This window comes from Chrysemys picta, chromosome 7 (genome assembly GCF_011386835.1).
Source record: "Chrysemys picta bellii isolate R12L10 chromosome 7, ASM1138683v2, whole genome shotgun sequence".
In the NCBI taxonomy this organism is placed as follows: domain Eukaryota; kingdom Metazoa; phylum Chordata; order Testudines; family Emydidae; genus Chrysemys; species Chrysemys picta.
The window spans coordinates 96,952,563-96,973,302 of record NC_088797.1 but is presented as its reverse complement, the minus strand read 5'-3'; the positions used below and the strand labels follow the sequence as shown (position 1 = coordinate 96,973,302).

Below are 20,740 nucleotides of genomic sequence, written 5' to 3'. Positions count from 1 at the left end.
TGTGAAAATAGGAATGGGAGAAGGAAATGAAATGGGTATTGGAGCTAACACTGTTGGCAGAGTGAAGCTGGTGAGAGGGAGCACATTAGGAGACAAGATTTAAGATGTAGGCCAGGGTGAAGTTGTGTAGAGCCTAGAACAGGAGCAGTCAGTTATTTTTTGTCAAGGTCCAAATTTCTTGGTCCTTGGAGGTACAGACTCCAGAGAAAATAATAAAAAAGAACAACAACAATAATAATAATAATAAGTAAATAAAAAGATTTGGGGTCTGGCATCTGGCAGTTCAGATTTGGCCCACAGTCCACCTATTGACTACCCCTGGCCAAGAAGATGAAGGAGGTGAATCCCCCTCCCTCTAAAGTCAGTGGCTACACTCCTGCTGACTTCAGTACAGCAGGATCAAGTCCCAGGTGCAAGATCCTCACCCCCATTCTGGCTCCTTTATGCTGAGTGAAAGAGCCAAAGAGTGCCTCCCAGCCTGGGTAGACAGACTTGCACCAGTTTAGCTCAAGCTAGCATGCTAAAAATCGTGAAAGTGTAGTGCTGAAAGAGAACTCAAGAGGTCTAATCCAGCTCCCACATTGAGACAGGACCAAGTATATCTAGACCATCTCTGACAGCTGTTTGTCTAACCTGTTACTAAAAGCCTCCAAGAACTGGGATTCAACAACCTCCCTTGGAAGCCTATACCAGAGATTAATTACCCTTATATCTAATTTAAATTTCCCTTGCTGCAGATTAAGCCCATTTCTTCTTGTCCTACCTTTAGTGAACGTGGAGAACTCATCACAGTCCTCTTTATAACAGCCTTTTAACATATTTGAAAATTATTTATCAGGTCCCCTCTCAGAATTCTTTTTTCAAGACTAAATATGCCCAGTTTTAACCTTTCCTCATAGGTCAAAGTTTCTAAACCATTTATCCTTTTTGTTGCTCTCCTCTGGACTCCCTCCAATTTGTCCACATCTTTCTTAAAGTGTGAAGCCAAGAATACAGTACTCCAGTTGAGGCCTCACCAGGACCAACTAGAGCAGGACGATTAGCTCCTGTGTCTTATACATAACACTCCTGCTAATAGACCCCCAGAATATTCGCTTTTTTTTTTTTTGGCAACTGTATCACATTGTTTATTCATTCAATTTGTGATCCACTATAACCCCCAGATCCATTTCAGCAGTACTACCACCTAGTGATTTATTCCATATTTTATAGTTGTACATTTTTCCTTCATAAGTGAAGTACTTTGTAAAGTTTTTTTATTGAATTTCATCTGATTGGTCTAATTTCAGACCAGTTCCTCTAATTTATCAAGATAGTTTTGAACTAATCCTGTCCTCCAAAGTACTTGCAACTCCTCCCAGCTTGGTTTCATTTGCAAATTTTATACGCACACTCTCCACTCCATTATCCAAGTCATTAATGAAAATATTGAACAGTATCAGACTCAGGACTGACCCCTGTGGGTCACAGTTTGACCATGAACTAGTCTTTGAGTACAGTTTTTCAACCAGTTTTGCACCCACTTTATAGTAATTTTATTTAGACCACATTTTCCTGGTGTATTTATGAGAATGTCACATGGGACTATGTCAAAAGCCTTACTAAAATCAAAATATAACACATCTACTGCTTCTCCCCATCTCCATGGCCAGGAACTCTGTCAAAGAAGGAAATTAGGTTGGTTTGGCATGATTTCTTTTTAACAAAACATGGTGGCTATTACTTATAACCATTATCCTCTAGGTGCTTACAAAATAATTGTTTAATAATTTGTTCCAGGTATCGAAGTTAGCTTGATTTTTCTATAATTTTCTGAGTCCTCTATGTTGCTCTTTTTCAAGGTGGGCAAACACAGTATTTTTCTCTAGTCTTTTGGGACCTCAGCCATCTGCAATGAGTTTTCAAAAATAATCACTAATGATTACAAGATTGCTTCAACTAGTTCCTCTTTACATACCTTAGGATGAATTTCATCAGACCCTGCCAACTTGAATACATCTAAGTTATCTAAATATTCTTTAAGCTGTTCTTTCCCTATTTTGTCTTGCATTCCTTCCCCTTGTTGTTAACATTAATTATGTTATGTATGTGGCCACAATTTACCTTTTCAATGAAGACTGAAGCAAAATAGGCATTAAACATATCAGCCTTCTGGATGTTGTTCTTTATTGGGTCTCCTTCCCCACTAAGTAGAAGACCTACACTTTCCTTCCTCTTTCTCTTGCTTCTAATATATTTATAAAAACTTCTCTAATTGCCTTTATGTCCCTTGCTGGTGTAACTCATCTTGTGCCTTAGCCTTTCCATTTTTGTCCCTAATTGCTTGTGCTATTCTTTTGTACTCATCCTTAGCAATTGGTCTGTATTTCCACTTTTTCTAGGCTTCCTTTCTGATTTTCAGCTAAAAAGTTTCTGCTGGAGCCATAGTTGCCTCTTATTATTCTTCGTATCTCTCCTTCATATTAGGATTGTTTTTGGAGTTGTATCTTTAATATTGCCTCTTGGAGAAACCGCCAGATCTCCTGAACTCCTTTTTCCCTTTGATTTTCTTCCCATGGGATCTTACCTAACTTTTCTTTGAGCTTAAGTCTGCATTTCTGAAATTCATTGTCTTTATTCTGCTACCCTCACTCCTTCCTGTCCTTAGAACCAGGAAACCTATCATTTCATGATCACTTTGAATTGAGTTGCCTCTCACCTTCAAATTCACTACCAATTCCTTCCTGTTGGTTAGAATCAAGTCTAAAATAACTGCCCCCTGGTTTCTTCCTCCACCTTCTGAAACAAAAAGTTGTCCCCAACACATTTCAAGAACTTATTAGGCAATTTGTGTTTTGCCATATTACTTTTCCAACAGATGTCTGGGGAGTCCCCCCACTACTATCAGGTCTTGGATATTTATTATTTATTCTAGAAATGCCTCATCTACCTCTTCTTGCTTATTTGGTGGGCTATAATAGTCTCTCTACCATGGCTTTTCCCTCCTTTCATATTCACCCAGAGACTTTCAATTGGTCTGCCTCTCATCTCCTTCTGGACTAAGAATATATACACTTATTCTGAGATGTATAATGCAACACCGCCTCCCTTGTCCTTCCTGAACAAGCTGTACTCCTCTATATCAATAGTTTAGTTATAAGATTTATCCCATCAAGTCTCTGTGCTGCCAATTAATTCATACTTTAGCATATGTACTAATACTTCCAATTCTTCCTGTTTATTCCCCATAATCCTTGCATTTGTGAACAGACATCTAAAATGTCAAGCAAACTCCCCATCCCCACCCCGTTATCACTCTTGTTGCTCCTATGGACCCTATTGTAATTTTCTGTCTCCGCCCCCTTCCCCACTGAACATTTAGCCTTCTGTTAAGGTCACTTTTTTTATACCTGTGGGCTTTTGTCACCTGCCCCCTTTGAACCTAGTTGAAAGCCCTCCTTACTAGGTTGGCTAGGCGGTGGGTGAAGATGCTTTTCCCCTTATTGGTCATTGTGGACATCCTGGCATGGACAGTGGCTTGAGCTCATGTTGGCATGGACTTGGGTGGCTTGCTCAAGCCGGCACTTGTGCTACAATGTTCATGCTGCTATTTTTAGCATGCTAGCTCAAGCAGAGCTAGCGCTTGTCTGTCTACCTCGACTGGAAGGCATGTTCCTAGCTGCAGTGTGGACATACCCTAAAAGACCCGTACTGCCATCAGGTGTGTGATTACAGCTCTTGTACACATACCCAAGCCACCTTTAATCTAGCTACAGTGGCTAAAATAGCAGTGAGGGTGTGGCTGCACAGGTTTTCATGCAGGCTTTAGCACGAGCTGTAAAAGTTACCCCAAACTACTAACATTCCTAGCCCACACCACGGTCCACACTGCCATATTTTTACTGTTATATTTACCCACACTAGCTAGCTAGAATAAGATAGCACAGTATGCCTACATGAGCTGCAAATCACACCTTCAACAGCAGTGTAGACATACTCTAAGCTATGCAGAGCAGCCCAGGTTTGGGAGGGTGCAAAGTTGGTTTAAAGCCACCTTAGCTTCCCCCTCCACTATGCTTCAAGTTCTTATCCTAGAAGTTTTAGCCGGATACTCTGTATATGGCAAATTCAGTGGAGCAACGCAGAGAGGGCTGTGACATATGATCAGTTGACAAAGTAGTAATTTTGACTGTAGGGAGGCCAAATTGGGGGAAGATATGGTAGTTAAGATGGGAGATTAAAACACTGGTCTATGGTGTTGTAATTGTCAGGATGGAGAGAGAAAATAGGATTTTCAAAATGTTAGAGAAAGAAGTGGCAAGATTTAATGGCAATGTAGGTGTGTGGGAGCAAATTCATACGGACATTATCATGGCTGAAATGCAATAACAAAGCATGACCTATTTATTTACTTGTACAAAGTTTGCCAAGTCCGTGTAATATTTTGTGTCAAGTCCCCTTAAGATATTGCTACCAGCCCACTACTCATAAGCAACTGTACAGCAAACTAGTGTGATACAGAAAAACAATTTTGTAAGGAAATAGATTTCAGACTTATTTCAAGAGATTATTCTAAAGCTCAGTTTGTAACATATTAGTTTTGAAGATAAGATAAAATACTGTGTCTCCTTTTAGGAATGTGATCAGACAGAACATTCTTATGTGCTCTACAGTGATTTTAAAAAAATAATAGAGAGTTAGCTCCACAGTTGGTGTAAATAGGTGTAGTTCTGCTGACTGCAGTGGAGCTATGCCAGTTTACACCAGTAAGGATCTGGCTGGCATAGATTGCTCTGTGTATAAGAGATTGTAAATGATGTGGGGAGTAGAAGGGTTTCCTTTTCCCTAGTAAATGTTTGCAGTGATACACACTTCATTTTATTTTTTTTTATTTTTACATCATTGTGCATAACTAGGGTACCACTTTTCATCTGTAGGTCAATTAATCTTTCATGCATTCTTTCTCATGATATATACTGTACATTGTAATCACTTGCTTCTGGGCATTTGCTAGCCAACAAAAACTCCATAGGCTCTCAGTCCCCAGTAGCTAGGGAACATAATAATCATGATCTTTAGGAGAATATCCTGCCAGTAATGCAGAATGACTTATTAGGTAACACCCCTCATCCTCTTCCATGAAGGAATTTTCAAGTTGTACTCCGTGGCAATGGCATTTTCTGATTATTGTCAGGGATTCTCCAGCTGATACAGGAGAGAGACAGACTGATTCTTACTGAGCATCACTCAACCAAAGAACTTTAAAAGGGCTGAGGCCAGATCTTCCTACCAGGGTCCTCCCTGACTGAAAGGTCCATTCATGAGGTCAGCCAGGGTGAGCAATCTATTGGGCTTTACCACCACACATGTACAGATTAATGAATAGCATGCACATTCCTCCTTGGTTCACCCCAGAAAGTGACCTGTTAGCCAAGGAAAAGAAAAAGAAAAGCCAAGCATGGCCCATATTCAAAACAACTAGAATAAAACATGAACATGACCCTCTCCCTCACTGCCCAGAACTCTAGTGTAGAGCTAGAATTACTTCTGCTTAACACTCAGCATGAGATAAGAAGTGTTTCTGTGACAGGCTGAAGATGTATGAACTTCCATAGACTGTGTAGTCCATAAAGCTGTAAGTACTTTCTGTGGGATAGGGCCCAAGGAAAGGAAAGGAAATAGCATTGCACAGTCAACATGGTAGTTCCATTCGATTTAAGCAAACTATAATAAATTAGAAATGCAGTGGCACGGCGGTCCACTTTGAATGATACCAACCAGAAGAGAGGTCAAGAGCCTACCAACAGCTGAATAATAGGTACGTTTCTACACATGGAAGGTGCATTGATTAAAGAAACAAGAACTACTAACACACAGGACAAAATGGGGTAAATTTTCAAAGGCACAAATGGGAGTTATGCACCTAACTGCTCCTTGTGTTTTTGAAACTCTCTCCCTCAATCTTTTCTCAATGACACTGCTGAAGGCATATACGTATTGTGTCATTTTTAAGCAGGTATTATTCTGTGTCATGCCACAAAACTAGGTTAGTCAAGCAATGTTAAACCATTTCAAACTCCTTCTGTGGAACATGCAGCTTGTTAGAACATTAATACTACAAACTTAAAACAGTCATAAAAATATGTACTTTGAAACATTGTCAACAATTACTTGTTTTTCAACAGATCAGCTTCTCCATTAGCAAAACTTCATGGATCTTCCATTTTAGAAAGACATCATCTAGAGTACAGTAAAACTCTGCTACAAGACGAGGTTAGTATATAAACACTTTCTACTAAAACTGATAAACACCAAAGCTCTTTTATAGATTCTGACCTTTCCAAGAGGTTAAATTGGGTTAAAAATAGCAGTGTAGATGGGGAAGGCATTGCTTGGGAGAGTAGAGAGCGCAGGGGTCAGGCATGTCTTTACTCACCTAAGCAGTGCCTCACACCCTACACTGTTATTTGTACCCATGTTGGGGGGAATGCAGTGTATGTACGCCACAAAAGGAGTGTGCAATGTAGCTGTACCTACAGACTTCCTGTGTGCCCTTGGACAAGTCAATTGCTCTCACTATGCCTCAATTTCCCACTTGTAAATGTGTACTATTTCCCTACTGCACAGGGAGATTGGCAGGATAAATCCATAAATACCTGGGACATGCTTCAGCACTATGGTGATGGGAAACTAGATGGGAGCTTTATAAATAAAGATGACTTCAAACATTTTTGAAAATGTTTTTCTACTAGTTTTTCATACTAGAAATATCAGACCTTAACTTCCTACTCTTGCTGGAGAAACTTGTCAAGATCTTTGGAGCTCCTGAATATTGATATCATAAGAGGCTGTAGTTTGAACTGCAACTTTCTACCCCTCTTCCCCAATTTAAGGGGGAAGAGAGAGAGGCCAACAAGCTTAAACAGTCTAAGAAATACGTCAAAGTCTGAGGCTATTGAAGGCTCAGTATCCTCATTCCCTTCAGTGGAGGGGAAGGAGAGCAGCAGCTTAGGTTAGAGTCACGTGTGATATATTATTAGTAGTACTTATGTGGAAAAAAGAATCACTGCCCTGAAAGGCTTAAAATCTAGACACGGATGAAAGGTGGGGAATGTGGCTACAACATACAAGCAAATGAACATGGGGAAGAATTGGCACTGCTGTGTTACATATATTGTAGGTTATGTTGTTTGTTTTTAATTGTATATACATGTAGCAGAGTTATGTCTTCATAACATCCCCAAGAACAGAGTGGATCTGGGTTCTAGTTCAATCTGGGAAGATAAGATCTGGTCCATGTACAGTTCGCTGACATGGGGTAAAGCCCATCACACAGCTATAGGTCACCAATCCCAGCCCCATCCAACCATCCTCTTTCCCCATGACTCCTCCAAAGGTAACACATGTTTTCTATGGGGTAATTGGTGGCCTGATCCTTCCTGCTCCAAAGGTGGTCTCTTTTTCTTAAGGACTTTAGGGCACTTGGTAGTCATTCCCTCCATCCTGCATCTTAAAAGAGGTGCTAGTTAAAGGCTTCTGCTCTCCAACCAATAAGGTTAGAGAACAGTCACACCCTTCACCACTGAGTGAAATCACAAACACACCCACAGCCTTACTGCCAGCACTACTAAAGTGAAAGCAGGAGAATTAATGCTCCATAATTCCTAGCTCTCAAATCCATGAAACCCAGCTGGGTTCCATACGACGGGTTTCAAGGATACTACAGCACTGTAACTTTTAGGGGTTCCCCAGCTACTGTCTTGGAATTATCAGGCACTTATGACCCTGCTCTCAATTTAGCAGCCATAGGAATGGGAACATGTTCTCATCCTGTCTGCCCTCTGAAGTGGAGGATGGTTAGGCTGCTATCCATCCTTGTGAATTTCAAAAGGCCATGGGGCCCTTGCCTAGTATCATCCCCTCCCTGCCCCCTCAATCTGCAAGACGTATGAAGGAGCAACTATGCTCCAAGAGGAGCTGTACAGTAAGGGAGTTTCTGCTATCAAGGAAGAACTAAACCAAAAAAGAACTAATATAAAACAAGATGGCCCTTGGACAGTTGTTCTAGATTCAGTTACTATAAAAGAGCAGACCAGATATTTCACCCATGAAGTTTAGCCACCACAAGGAATATAGGAACTGCTTTGTATATGTTTTCATAATCATACCTTATTACAATCCACTGGTTTACATTCCAAGCAAATTCTTGTTTCATTTTAAGATAAATGACACTCAATCTTTATTCTAAGAGGTTTGAAAATGGAGAACAAGTATGCATCTCCCCAAAACAATGTGGTCTGGATTAGATATGGGAGGGGCAGGGATCCAGCCAATAAAAGAAAATTAAACTACATGGTGAGCAGGTATTGGCTGCACACTGCATCATGCAAGTGAAGACTGTAGTTGTTCAGATGTTCTAATAACTTACCATTCCGAAGGAGCTCCAAAGCTACTTTCTATTTTGGTTTCTCCAAGGAAGTAGAGGTATTATTTATTTTAGAGAGACGAGGTGGGTAAGGTAATATCTTTTATTGAACCAACTTCTGTTGGTGAGAGAGACAAGCTTTTAAGCTTACACAGAGCTCTTCAAGCTCTTCTGTGTAAGCTCAAAAGGTTGTCTCTCTCACCAACAGAAATTGGTCCAATAAAAGATACCACACCTCACCTACCTTGTCTCTCCACAGTTCTGGGACCAACACAGCTACAACACTGCATACATATTATTTATTTTGTTATTTTTCTAAAAATTCAAAGATCTAACCACCTCACAATTTCAACTGTCCTAGATCAAGCTATTCTAAGACATGATTCAACATTCATAGAGCCTTTCAGAAAAAGAAGAAAGCTTGCAGAAATCTCACTCTTACCTTTGCAAACACTGTACTTGTATATTGCTTCTGATAACTCTAAATAAAATGTCTTACTATTGTCACTATATTATCACATCAATAGTAACAGAAGTGTTTAGGCTATGGAATATAAAATAAATTTGATGTTTTTATTAAACCATTTTCAGCTCTCCTCACAGTACAGCATAAGGTTACCTTTTTTTTTAGCCACACCTGTTTTTCCAAAACTGTATCTAACATTTTATTTTGATTTAAGGAACCATAGATGGCTGTAGAGCAGGCTTATTATAATATACTATAGTACAGCCTGTAGAGTACAAACCAAAGATAATTTTGTAAGAGAAATTGAATTTGTAAACTTTCCATCTTGCAGAGTTTAAACATCTTCCAGAACCTAAATAAGCGCCAGTTTGAAACCGTTTTACATTTATTTGAAGTTGCAATAATAGCAACTGACTTGGCTTTGTATTTCAAGTAAGTACTAAATTATGTATAACTTCCTACTGAAAAAATTCTCAATCCTGTACAATTCATGACTGTAGTTTTTCCTAGTTATAAACAGATTATAGAGCTATATTTTAAAATGAAGTTATTCTGAAAAACTTCATTCTTCAAGCTTGTTATAAGGAATAAGATATTTTCTTTGATTCACTTGAGGCCTTTAAATCTCAAAACACAAATCATGAATTTTCCTCCATGTCTCATACTGATATAGAGCATATATTTATTAGGCCATCCAAATACACTTTCCATTGACAGTGCACACTATATTTTAAAAGGCACTAAATATGCTGATAGTGTAGTCCAATTGTAGTGTGTATGTGATATTTTATGTAGATATTCTGTACTAGAATCACTCATACTGAAATTGCCAAAATGCTTAAACAGGGATGGCCTATGATGTAGAAATTAAAGTATGATAAAAGAAATCCAGACATTAAAAAAAAATCTCCAGTGTCAAATGTGTCAAGAATTCCGAAGATCAAATAATTTGTCTATTTACTATCTTATCAACCTGATCCACCACCAACTGAAGTCAATGGAAATATTCCCACTGATTAAAATGAATGCTGGATCAGGGCCTAAGAGCTCTGAAGTTTTTCTAAAAAAGACACATGGAGCTCTTTTCCTTTAATTGTTTTAAGATTTTTGACACTCAGAGCTGTCAGATAACAGGGAAGTCAACAAGTAATCCATATTCAATGCATTTTTTATAATGAATGATAAATATCTTTAATTATATTAGAATGTTTTATGTATGTTACAACTCTGTCCAGTGAGGTGAAACCTCTAAATGCAAATGAAGAGATTTATTAAGCAATAACTCTCTACACTCCAGCACCTCTCATCCAGAAGGATCACATAGCATGTTACTTAACCTCTCTTTATAAATAGTGATCTTTTCACCTTTTCCAGTTGATTTCTTTGCAGAATCAATCAAGAATGAAAATATGTAAACCCTTACAATATTTGGATAAGATTCAAGAAACAAAATGATCACAAGTAGCAATATACAGATTTAGGAAATCTGTTGCTTTTCATATTAAAGCTTGACATATTGACAAAAGCATTACATGTCAGGAATCTATGGCCAAGTCTATGAGCTATGTAATACCTAAATATAACTCCCATTAAAATAGATGGACTTCAATGGGAGTTAGATCTGGACCAAGCCAAACACTATTTTAGAAAAGCATTAATATAAGAAGCACCTATTATGCAAAAGCCCAGACATTTTTGGATACCAATACTTTATATATGAAATATTCATATATTTTTACAGGAAAAGGACTATGTTTCAAAAGATTGTGGATGCAGTTGAAAAAATGCAAACAGAAGAGGAGGCAATTAAATATATATCTATCGACCCAACCAAAAAAGAAGTTATCATGTAAGTAGTTAGTATCTTACTCTTCTTTCAATAAATTATCTAGGGCCAGATTTTTAGAAGTATTAAGGAGCCATAAGCTGCAGATAGGCGCCTAGTGGGATTTTCAGAAGTGATTAGGCACCTAACTCCCATTGGCTTCACTTTGGAGTTAGTCCCCTAGGCGCTTTTGAAAATCTCACTAGGCGCCTATCTGCACCTTTAGGTGCCTGAATAAGTTTAAAAATCTGTCCCCTAGGTTTTTTCTCTGTCAGACTTATACTATTTCTGTTTCTTCAAAGGGCTATGATGATGACTGGTTGTGACTTGTCAGCTATAACCAAGCCGTGGGAGGTGCAAAGTCAGGTTAGTATCTCAAAAAGAAAAATTTTGATTTCATACACATTTATATTTGCGCTCTCATTGCATCATCAGTGAATGACAATACAGAAAATTCATTTTATATTGCAAGTCTATAGATATTTAAGTGTAAAACAAAGCGTAACCACTTGCATCTACAAATTGTGCCTGAGAATTGGACACCATTTTCTGGAAGCAGGGACGAATTAAGGCAATCTATGGCACTAGGCACTCCATGCCATGAGCCCCCCTGTGGCGTCGCCCCATTGCCCCCACCCTCCCACTTGCGAATCAGTCAATATAGTTGTCCCTGCCTGTAGTATCCATTCTAGCTTTCTTTAAAGGATCCTTGATAACCGATTCTCATTCACTTTTATTTTATCAAATTCTTGCTTTTCTTCTGCCAGCTTTAGGGTGTGGCTTTTACAATAGCATGATCTTAAACTAGACACCAATACACAAACGTAGATCCTTGCACTATTTTAGTTTGACTAAACCACTCTAAAATGGGCTTTTATGGCTTTGAAGAGATCATCTTGCACATCACTATTTAGAAATGCTGTCAGTGCTTGAATTATAGGTATCTATGCAGACAAGATGGCTTTAATAAGAGTTGATCTCTTGAGTTACTTCCTTGAACAATTCTAAAACTAGAATTAGATTCTCTGTAAGGCTCCACTGGGATGGAACAGAGTTTATGTAGATCCATAGTAACAAAAGGATAGATTCTTCACACAAAGAATGAAATCCTATTTATTTTCCAATTAGCATCTGAGTATACTAAAAGTAGAGTTTCCTGGTCATGACATCTTGAATCAGCTATGTAAGAGGCAGGCCTAGCAAAAGAGCTATGTCAGGCTCATAGACATCGATTAGCCTGCAGATGGCTATTCTAATTATGTTACACTGACACAAAGTTGCAAAGCATTCCAAGCAGTATACTTTATAATTAGGAGATTTTATTATGTTGCTCTATTGTCTTGGAACACCATGGAAAATGCTATTTTCAACTTTGTACCATTCAGTGAGCATGCCCCCAAATACCATCAAAATGGCAGAGACCATCTGTTTACTAACAAAAGCCTCACACTGCAGCATTCCTGTTCTGTAATTCACCTATCCTGTGTGTTAATGATCCCAGAAAGAACAATGTGGAATAGTTTTGTGTCTACACGTTCTACAATGATGGTATTTGCTGTTTTTTATTTACCAGAATTCTCTCCTCCTGGAGAACCTTTCCAAACATCTCATGGATAACATTGGTAGCAAGAAAACGTGCAGGAGGGGAGCTAGTAGCAAGGTTTCAGTAGTTCAATAAGATGCAAAAATGTTTCCTGTCAGTTCCTACATAATTTTGTTCAGCTGATACATACATAATATGCACAAGTAAAAGCATAAGCATTACAGCAAAAAGCATACTGGCAAAATTCAATTAATAGCTATGATAACAGGATTATACATTTTCCTTCTGTCTGGTAGATCTGTATTACTGGATATATTAGGAATCACTCTGCTAGTTGAAGGACCAGCAGCACTCCTAGCTTGAAAAAAAATTAGTGGTTTTTCAAATGAAATAACCTAATTAATTCTCAATTAATCCTAAACAAAAACGTTCTTCAACATTTTCTGGAAAGACTTGAATACATTCCAGCATCATTCTACAACTGTACTGCTTAATACAACATCAGTAACACAGGAGATTCTCATTCTCAGGTTGCCCTTATGGTTGCAAATGAATTTTGGGAACAAGGTGATCTGGAGCGAACTGTGTTGGAGCAACAGCCAATTGTAAGTATTTTGACATGTTAAACAGCATTATCTTCAATATGAAATAATAGCTTTTGAAGACATGTTTGTCAGTAACAGTTGTCTTATTATTGAAACAAAATGTAGCAAATTCACCTTAAAATATTGATATTCTTTTCTAGCCTATGATGGACAGAAACAAAGCAGATGAATTGCCTAAGCTTCAAGTTGGTTTCATTGATTTTGTGTGTACATTTGTATACAAGGTAAGAATAAAACTTTGATTCTTCCTTTGCATTGATTCTAATGACACGAGTGACAAACAATAGTTTGGATTAAAACATTCTAGATGTTAGCAGGGCCTTCCTAGTCATTCAAATAGCGGTCATTCAAAGGGTCATGATTTTTCACCTCCTCCTGTACAGTACCACACACTCCTAAAAGGTGCTTAGCATCTTCTGGAGATGTGGAACCCCCTGAAGTCCCAAGGAATTCAAGGGCACTCAGCATCTCCAGAAGTTGCTCAGTTCCCTAAAAGATTGAGTTTGAGCTTAACCACTGAGCTTCACAGAGCCCCATCTAACACGAAGAGCATAACACATGGATGGATTGGGGATCAATGAAAAGTATGCACCTGTGCTGGATTAGCATAGGAAGAACTTGAGTTGTTCACATCTTCTAAACAGCAATGTAATACATGTTTCTACACCATCTGGATTTTAAGGCTCTTCCAAAATGCCATGCAGTAGAATGAAATGTAATATTTTGAACAACAACAGGTAAAAGTCCAGTCTTCAGATATCACAAGTGTTATAGTGAGCATGGGCAAAGACATGCCAGGAGAGTGCACTGGGACGGGGGGAGGCTTAGGGAAAAGGGTAGACTTTACAGCACATAATTCGGGCCTTTGATGTTACTGACCCAGTTTGGTGCTTCTGATAAACTCCCACCACATGCCTCATACTCCACCACCAATGGAATGGTACCTGCAAGTACCACAACTACACTTCATCTTTTCCCTTTGCCTAGCTTGTGGGTTTTTCTGGTGCACATCAACAAAGTGCTGAGCTTATAACACAAAACAAACGTAAATCTCTCTCACTGTGCCTGCCACATAATCAAACAGCTAAAACTGGAAAGTGAAAGCAAATGAAGTTTCTGTACATCAACAATATTTGTGTATTCATGCTAGAACCTGAAAACAACCATTCATTATAAATGGACAATTTACTAACTCATATTGTTTATTTAGGAATTCTCAAGGTTTCACAAGGAAATTACACCAATGTTGGACGGTCTTCAAAACAACAGGGTGGAATGGAAAACACGGGCTGATGAATATGAAGAAAAGATGAAAATTATTGAGGAAGAAAAGAAAAAGTTGGAAGAAGCAGCAGCCAAAAAAGGTTAGGCATCTTTAAGGTTTTCATTCATATACTAAGCAACCACTTGGCATATTCTGTCTGAAGCACACACATCCAATTACACATTTATTTCAGTTTTCAGAGTAGCAGCCGTGTTAGTCTGTGTCCGCAAAAAGAACAGGAGTACTTGTGGCACCTTAGAGACTAACAAATTTATTAGAGCATAAGCTTTCGTGGACTACAGCCCACGTGGGCTGTAGTCCACGAAAGCTTACGCTCTAATAAATTTGTTAGTCTCTAAGGTGCCACAAGTACTCCTGTTCTATTTATTTCAGTGCTCAAGTGCTATGTGAGGCCAGAACTAGCAGAATTTGCTTTGTGTATAGTGGAATGATGAGTAACTTGCCAAGATTACATAATCCAGGACACACTGGACTGATGTCCTAGACTGCCATGTTGGAAAGTGTGACAAAATCGCCATGGTGAGACTTTTTTGAACTTAACAAAACTGCTGCTTACTCAAGGATAAAACAGTTGCAGGCACCAGAAGGGCTGAAGAAATGGTTCTCTGTGGGCATCAACCTGAAAACTATTAAGCAATTTGAGCTCGTCTCTGCTTACCCAGAGGATGGAAAGCAAGCTGAGAACATGGACATGGTTCAGTATACTGTCTTTGGAATCAAAAAGCAATGAATATTCCCTAGAAGACTGGAAAAATCTCTGGGGTTGATCTTTTGTCCTGGTCTCATCTTTTTTCACCAGTTTCACTGCCAAAGAAAGCAATTCCCTCCAATAAGTCTAACACTTTCCCTTCAACCTTCCAGGACAGCCCCAAGTTCTGAAGCTAAAACTACATTCTCCAAAGTCAGAGAATGCTGCTCCATTTGAAGCATCAAACACAGCCCAAAGCGTATACCTAGTCTTCTGGATTTGAGATTTCACGGGCTACTTATGAAAGTCAGGGAGGAGATCAATGATGGGGATGAGCTTATTCAAAAGATCTTGATCATACTGCACTCGCACAACATGGTAATTGGAAATCTTCACTGATAGTATAGCTAAGGAGTAAACATTTTTCTTCCTATGACCTAACCTTCAAACAATCTTGTAAGGAGTGTCTACCTGGAAGCTTCCCTTATTTAGACATTTTCAAGTATGCAGAACCTACCAGAGATCTCAGAATACTTTGCTGAGGAACCTAGTAGAAGCTGGTCAGGTTTCCTGGCTGTTGACAGAACTGATGGCAGTTGTTGCCAGGTCTAGTAAACCAGATCCCGTCAACTCTTCATGGACAAAACCATCTTACCTTTTTCCAGAGTCTGGAGAATATCAACATCTCATGAAAGTTCTGCCGGTGGAAAAGGAAATGGGAGAAATAATCCCTTAGGTGATTCAATGCAGGTGAACTTCCAGGAGTTAGTGATGACTCAGTAGTTTTATTCTCTTGATGAACTGGAGGTTATAACTAAGTCCAGACCTTTTTCTTCAAGGGATGACAAGAAAGGACTTCTGATTTGGTAAAAACTAAGGCCATAAGATTGAATAAAGGGTGTAAGAGTGAATGAAGCCAACTATGTTATAAAAATAACTGCACTTGGAACATCAGCTCTAAGGGCTAAAGTGTGCCAGCTTTTCAATAGCTGGGCTACTTTGAAAGGCTCAGAGATTACAAGCAATGGCAAATGACTCCAAAAGTGAACAGCAGGCACAATTTCATGAACAAAAACAATGTGCTCTTAAATAGTGTTTTACATCTTCAAGGCACTGTGCAATCATTAATTTATTCATTAACCTTCACAATATCTTCAATATCCATCGGAAGTAGGTAAATTTTCTTCCCATATTATACAGATGTGGAAATTGCTCAAGGCCACACATCAAGTCACCATTAGAGACTGGACCAGAACTAACGAGTTTCTGACTCAGTTTAAACAATAAGACTAACCCCAAATCCAGAGAGCTACACTATAAAGGTGGGTTAAGCATGCTATAAAAGGCATCACTTACTGAAAACTAATTTTTGAAAGAGAAGTCTAGCAAAATGGGTCAAGTGTTGAAATCAAAGACTGTCCACATGAATACTTTCAAAGTCTCGTATTTTAGAAATATGGCTTAAAGTGTGCAATACCTTAAGTTATCATGTCAGGTTTAACATCACAAAAACACACCACCTTTTGTATAAACATGCATGGACTACTGCAACAATAATTCATTCTTATAGTAAAACTGCAGGAGATAAATTGTTTGCCATATTGCACCAGGATATCTATTACCCACGCTTTATAGGTGTGGAGTACATTCCATTTTCTTCTAATCTGATATGCACCTGTATACTTTTCTGATGTAGTAGCAATCCTCTCTCTTTCCAGCTGGATCTATTGGTAAGCACCACACAAGAGACACCAAATATGGGATTTACATCATATTGATGTACTGGGATTTAAGGATGTAACGTCTAGAAGTACTAAAAAGAGAGAAATCCCACTGAAAATAGCAACATTTCACACCAACACAAAGTTTCATCTTCCTAAATTACTGGCAAAGATGATGATCATTTAGGGTCTGATCTTATGCCAACTGAAGTCAATGACACACTCCCACTGATTTTAATAGGTGCAGGATCAAGCCCTTAAAACTAAGATTCCACTTAAAGATCAATCAAATTATATGTCTGGAAAGAATAGCAAACTTGCACTCTCACCAGATATTATGACCATTTTAAATTGCTGGTACTTGGGATTACTCGGTTGATGTGATCACTGTGACTTATACAAAATTTGATCATCCCCAAGGAAATATATGCACACAAGCAGACATCTCTAAAGACACAACTGGCCAGATCCTCAGCCGGTCCTTTGCAGTCAATGAGGACATTGCCCATTATGCATATTAACATAATTGATGGTATTACAAAAAGTTATAAATTATCCAGTATTTTGAAAATGCACACTGGGATGAGGTCATGCAGATTTACAAGGTACAGAATGTGATAAATTATTAAACCACCAAAATCAAGGCTATGTAAATACAGAACAGGTCAATGGTTTAATTTTTGCAGTTTTAAAAATTCTTCTCAGTTTCAAATAGTTGGTTGTGGGTTTGTTAAATTGCTTCATAAAAACTATTCAGAGATACATATGTTGAAATACAGCCATTTCCCTAGATCACACTGACCTGGTTATACCACCTCCTTGTCTAACCATCTGGCAGACAAAAATCAAAATAAACATATATCCTGAACCACGACAGTGGAAAGTTCAGAACAGAAAATAAACAGGACAAGATATTATAAAATTAAAACAAATTATATTTAATATCATACTGTTAATTATAACCACAAATTTCAGAGAGTAGGGCACTGATCATGTGACATGTTTTAATGCAGGTGGAAAGGGTCGAAAATAACCTAGTAACATGGTGATCCACAGCTTTCAAATGTAAGTTTTAATTCTAATATTGGTATGTCAACTTAAAATGAATCTGAAAACAAGTTACTATACTGAACAGATCAGAACTTAGACCAATAAAAACCTGTGGAATCATTTGAGAGAGATGTTAACACTGTTAGTGACAGCAGTTATTGAACATACAAAAAAGTACCTCTCTCTTGATTGGTAACAGATTTCTACAGGGCTAGACAAAAGTTTATATAATCATAAACACTTAAGTGAAAGTTTCCATACCCCCCCACCCAATAGTCTCAAAGTTTATAATTGATCCAAGAGTTTATTCCCTTTGCAGGCTTCCATTGTTCAGTTGTGGGGGGTAGGGTGGAGAGGGACAGGATTAAGTATACATAATTGCTGAAACTTTCCAGTAAAAGTGGTTCAGTGTGTGTTTGTCCATTGATAAATGCTGATATTAACTACTGCACCATTTGTCAACAGTTTGGTTGTTCAATATTAATCAAAAAATATATATAAATCCTGAAAGTGTGTTCAGTTTTCAAGTGGACAAACACACTTGTGTTATAGAATAAAATTAAAATGCATGTCACAAAATTAACATTTATAAAGCAAAAAAATGAAGCTTATTAAAATGAAAGGAATTCACTCATTATTCATATTCCTTTTCTGCTTTTTATTAGCTGAACAAGACGCAGCGAAAGGTGGAGGAGGTGGCGGAGATGATGATGGCAAATCCAAAACATGTATAATTTTGTAATGCATTTCAATGGCACTAAAAAGAATCTCAAAGTCTATGTTTCTGCTACAGGAAAAATAAAACAAAACATCTAGAAAGAACTTCAAAAAGCCTCAGTGGATTTCTGCAAAGCATAGGGTAGCATAGGCCAAATAATCCTCAAACAACTGCCATCTATTCAGTGTCATTACTAATGGCATAAAAGAGGCAGAATCCATTGAAAACTAGAAAACATGAATTATGGGGCAAAATGAGTTGATTATGAGTTCAATTCTTGGTATTGTTTCTTGTCACTCAATTTATATACTGTATTTTTATTAAAATGTATACATGCTGCAGACCGTCCAGAAAACTATAAATGATTTTTAATGATAGATTAACAACCAGTAATTTTGTATGACAAGATCTAAATTGAACATACCAGAAATCAAAAATTGCAGACAATTTCATAACTCATAGCATAACATTTTTATATTATGTTTATTTCTTTCATCTGGACTGAACTACATCCCATTCCTGCATCCTCAATTCTAGATACAATCCTGGAGTTGTCCCTTCCACCAGTTCAGAAGACCTAACCACTAGCATCAGTCCTGTGCCTACAAAATCAGGCCCATGGCCCCCTGAAGCTACCACTGCCAATCTGTAATTGCAGCAGTGGCTTTGGAGAAACCGTTCCCCCTTCTCCATAAGTACACAATTCTGCCCACCATTTATCTGCCAATGGCTCATGAATCTGACATCCTATATAAACAAAAATGGTTTCTTTACATAAAACCGAAATGCAGCCATAAGAATTGTAAGCTTTTTATTTAGAATGAAGAATTTATCGAAGGATCTACACCAATATCCCTTGAGCAGGACTATATGTTCAAATCAGGGCCGGCTCCAGGCACCAGCCGACCAAGCACGTGCTTGGGGCAGCACCTTGTAAAGGGCGGCCAATCTTGGGGTGGTGGGGCGGCGCTCGGGTTTTTGTTTGTTTTGTTTCAGCTGGGTGGCGCTTGGGGGTATTTTTTTTTTTTTGGTTTGGCAGGGCGGTGCTCGGGTTTTTTTGTTGTTGTTTTTGGTTCAACAGGGCGGCGCTCGGGGGGTTGTCTTTGGTTTGGCACGGCGGCGCTCACATGGGGTTGTTTTTGGTTCGGCGGGGTGGCGCTGGGTTTTGATTGTTTGCTTTTGGTTCGGAGGGGCGGCGCAGGGGGGGTTGGTTTTGGTTCGGCAGGGCAGCGCTGGGTTTTTTTGTTTGTTTGTTTTTGGTTTGGCGGGGTGGCGCTGGGGGGGGGATTGTTATGGCGGGGCAGTTTTGTTTTTTTTGCTTGGGGCGGCAAAAAAGTTAGAGCCGGCCCTGGTTCAAATGTCTTCTTAAAAGGTGTATGAAATGTGGATACAACATTTTTGGACAGAATAACAAATACATTTGTCTGGTATTTCAGAATCACTGAATTTACCCCCAACAAGATTAGGAAAAAACCACTGTCTTCACAAATCCTACTCCAGTCACACCCTAGGAAGCTAGTCTGTGCATTAATGGTCTCTTCATAAGCAAGTATAAAGAATAGCAATGGAGCTTTCCACGACCACTCTTCCACTCTTGGCCAGAGTGTCTGCCATTCCCATAGGCAGGGAAAAGGGGAATGACCAGTGAATTTATGTACAAAATTCATATTCCAGAGTATCCATTGGTCCAATTCCAAATCTAACAGTGCAGAAGTATAAAGGGTGGTCCTGCAATACACAAATTATTCTCCCCATGCGCAGGCTCCCCGAATCCTGCCACCCTTCCTTTCCCCCCCAAAAACAGGATTGTACAGGTTCTATTGCTTGAAGGGAATCTAACACCCACAGAGGCAAGGGGAATATTTGCCCCCATGATGAATACTTTTACTATATATTAAGTTTCCCTACAAAGTGCAGGAGAAAAACATTTCAGAATTTTCTCTTCAATTGTGATGTGCAGTTCCTGACCAATGCTCCATTAATAAGTCTCTGATTTTGTATCTCCATACATTAAAACACTATTCTTGCTAAATGTGGACAGGTAACACCCAAATTATGCTGTATATATGGCATGCTAAACTACATTCTCCCTTCTCTGTTGCCCCATATCCTTCTAGCATTTTTATAAAAATGATTCAAAAATGTTCTAACATACACAAGACATAGATACTGTGCAACTATAATGAGAAATAAAACATTCTTCCACAAAAATATTCCCATTTGTTATATCCTTAATGTATTAATGGGCCAAATATTTATGCAGACTTAAAAATGCCATAAAACTGGGTATAATGTATTATTTTCTGTAATAAATGTAGATATGAGGAAATACCAAGTTTGCTTTTATCGTCTACTTTTAATTAAAAATATATTAAATGAAAATGTATTTAATATGTATATTGTACCATTTTATAACTGCATTGTGAAGGCCCAGA

The 20,740-nt window shown here is 38.4% G+C and overlaps 1 protein-coding gene across 5 annotated transcripts in view; it reads left to right on the top strand.

Annotated features, from left to right (window-relative positions):
- Positions 1 to 18,406, top strand: part of PDE6C (phosphodiesterase 6C) — a 58,264-nt gene extending 39,858 nt beyond the window's left edge. For 3 of the 5 annotated variants that reach the window (XM_065552083.1, XM_065552086.1, XM_005292545.2), the window contains exons 15-22: positions 6,165 to 6,252; positions 9,202 to 9,302; positions 10,612 to 10,719; positions 10,998 to 11,061; positions 12,769 to 12,843; positions 12,984 to 13,067; positions 14,054 to 14,207; positions 18,253 to 18,406. In XM_065552083.1, coding sequence (XP_065408155.1) covers positions 6,165 to 6,252; positions 9,202 to 9,302; positions 10,612 to 10,719; positions 10,998 to 11,061; positions 12,769 to 12,843; positions 12,984 to 13,067; positions 14,054 to 14,207; positions 18,253 to 18,329 — 751 coding nt within the window. In that variant the 3' untranslated portion in view covers positions 18,330 to 18,406. Of the gene's footprint in view, positions 1 to 6,164; positions 6,253 to 9,201; positions 9,303 to 10,611; positions 10,720 to 10,997; positions 11,062 to 12,768; positions 12,844 to 12,983; positions 13,068 to 14,053; positions 14,208 to 17,550; positions 17,603 to 18,252 lie in introns of all 5 variants that reach the window. The other 2 variants (XM_065552084.1, XM_065552085.1) reach the window with 1 other exon arrangement.
- The last annotated feature ends 2,334 nt before the right edge of the window (positions 18,407 to 20,740 follow it).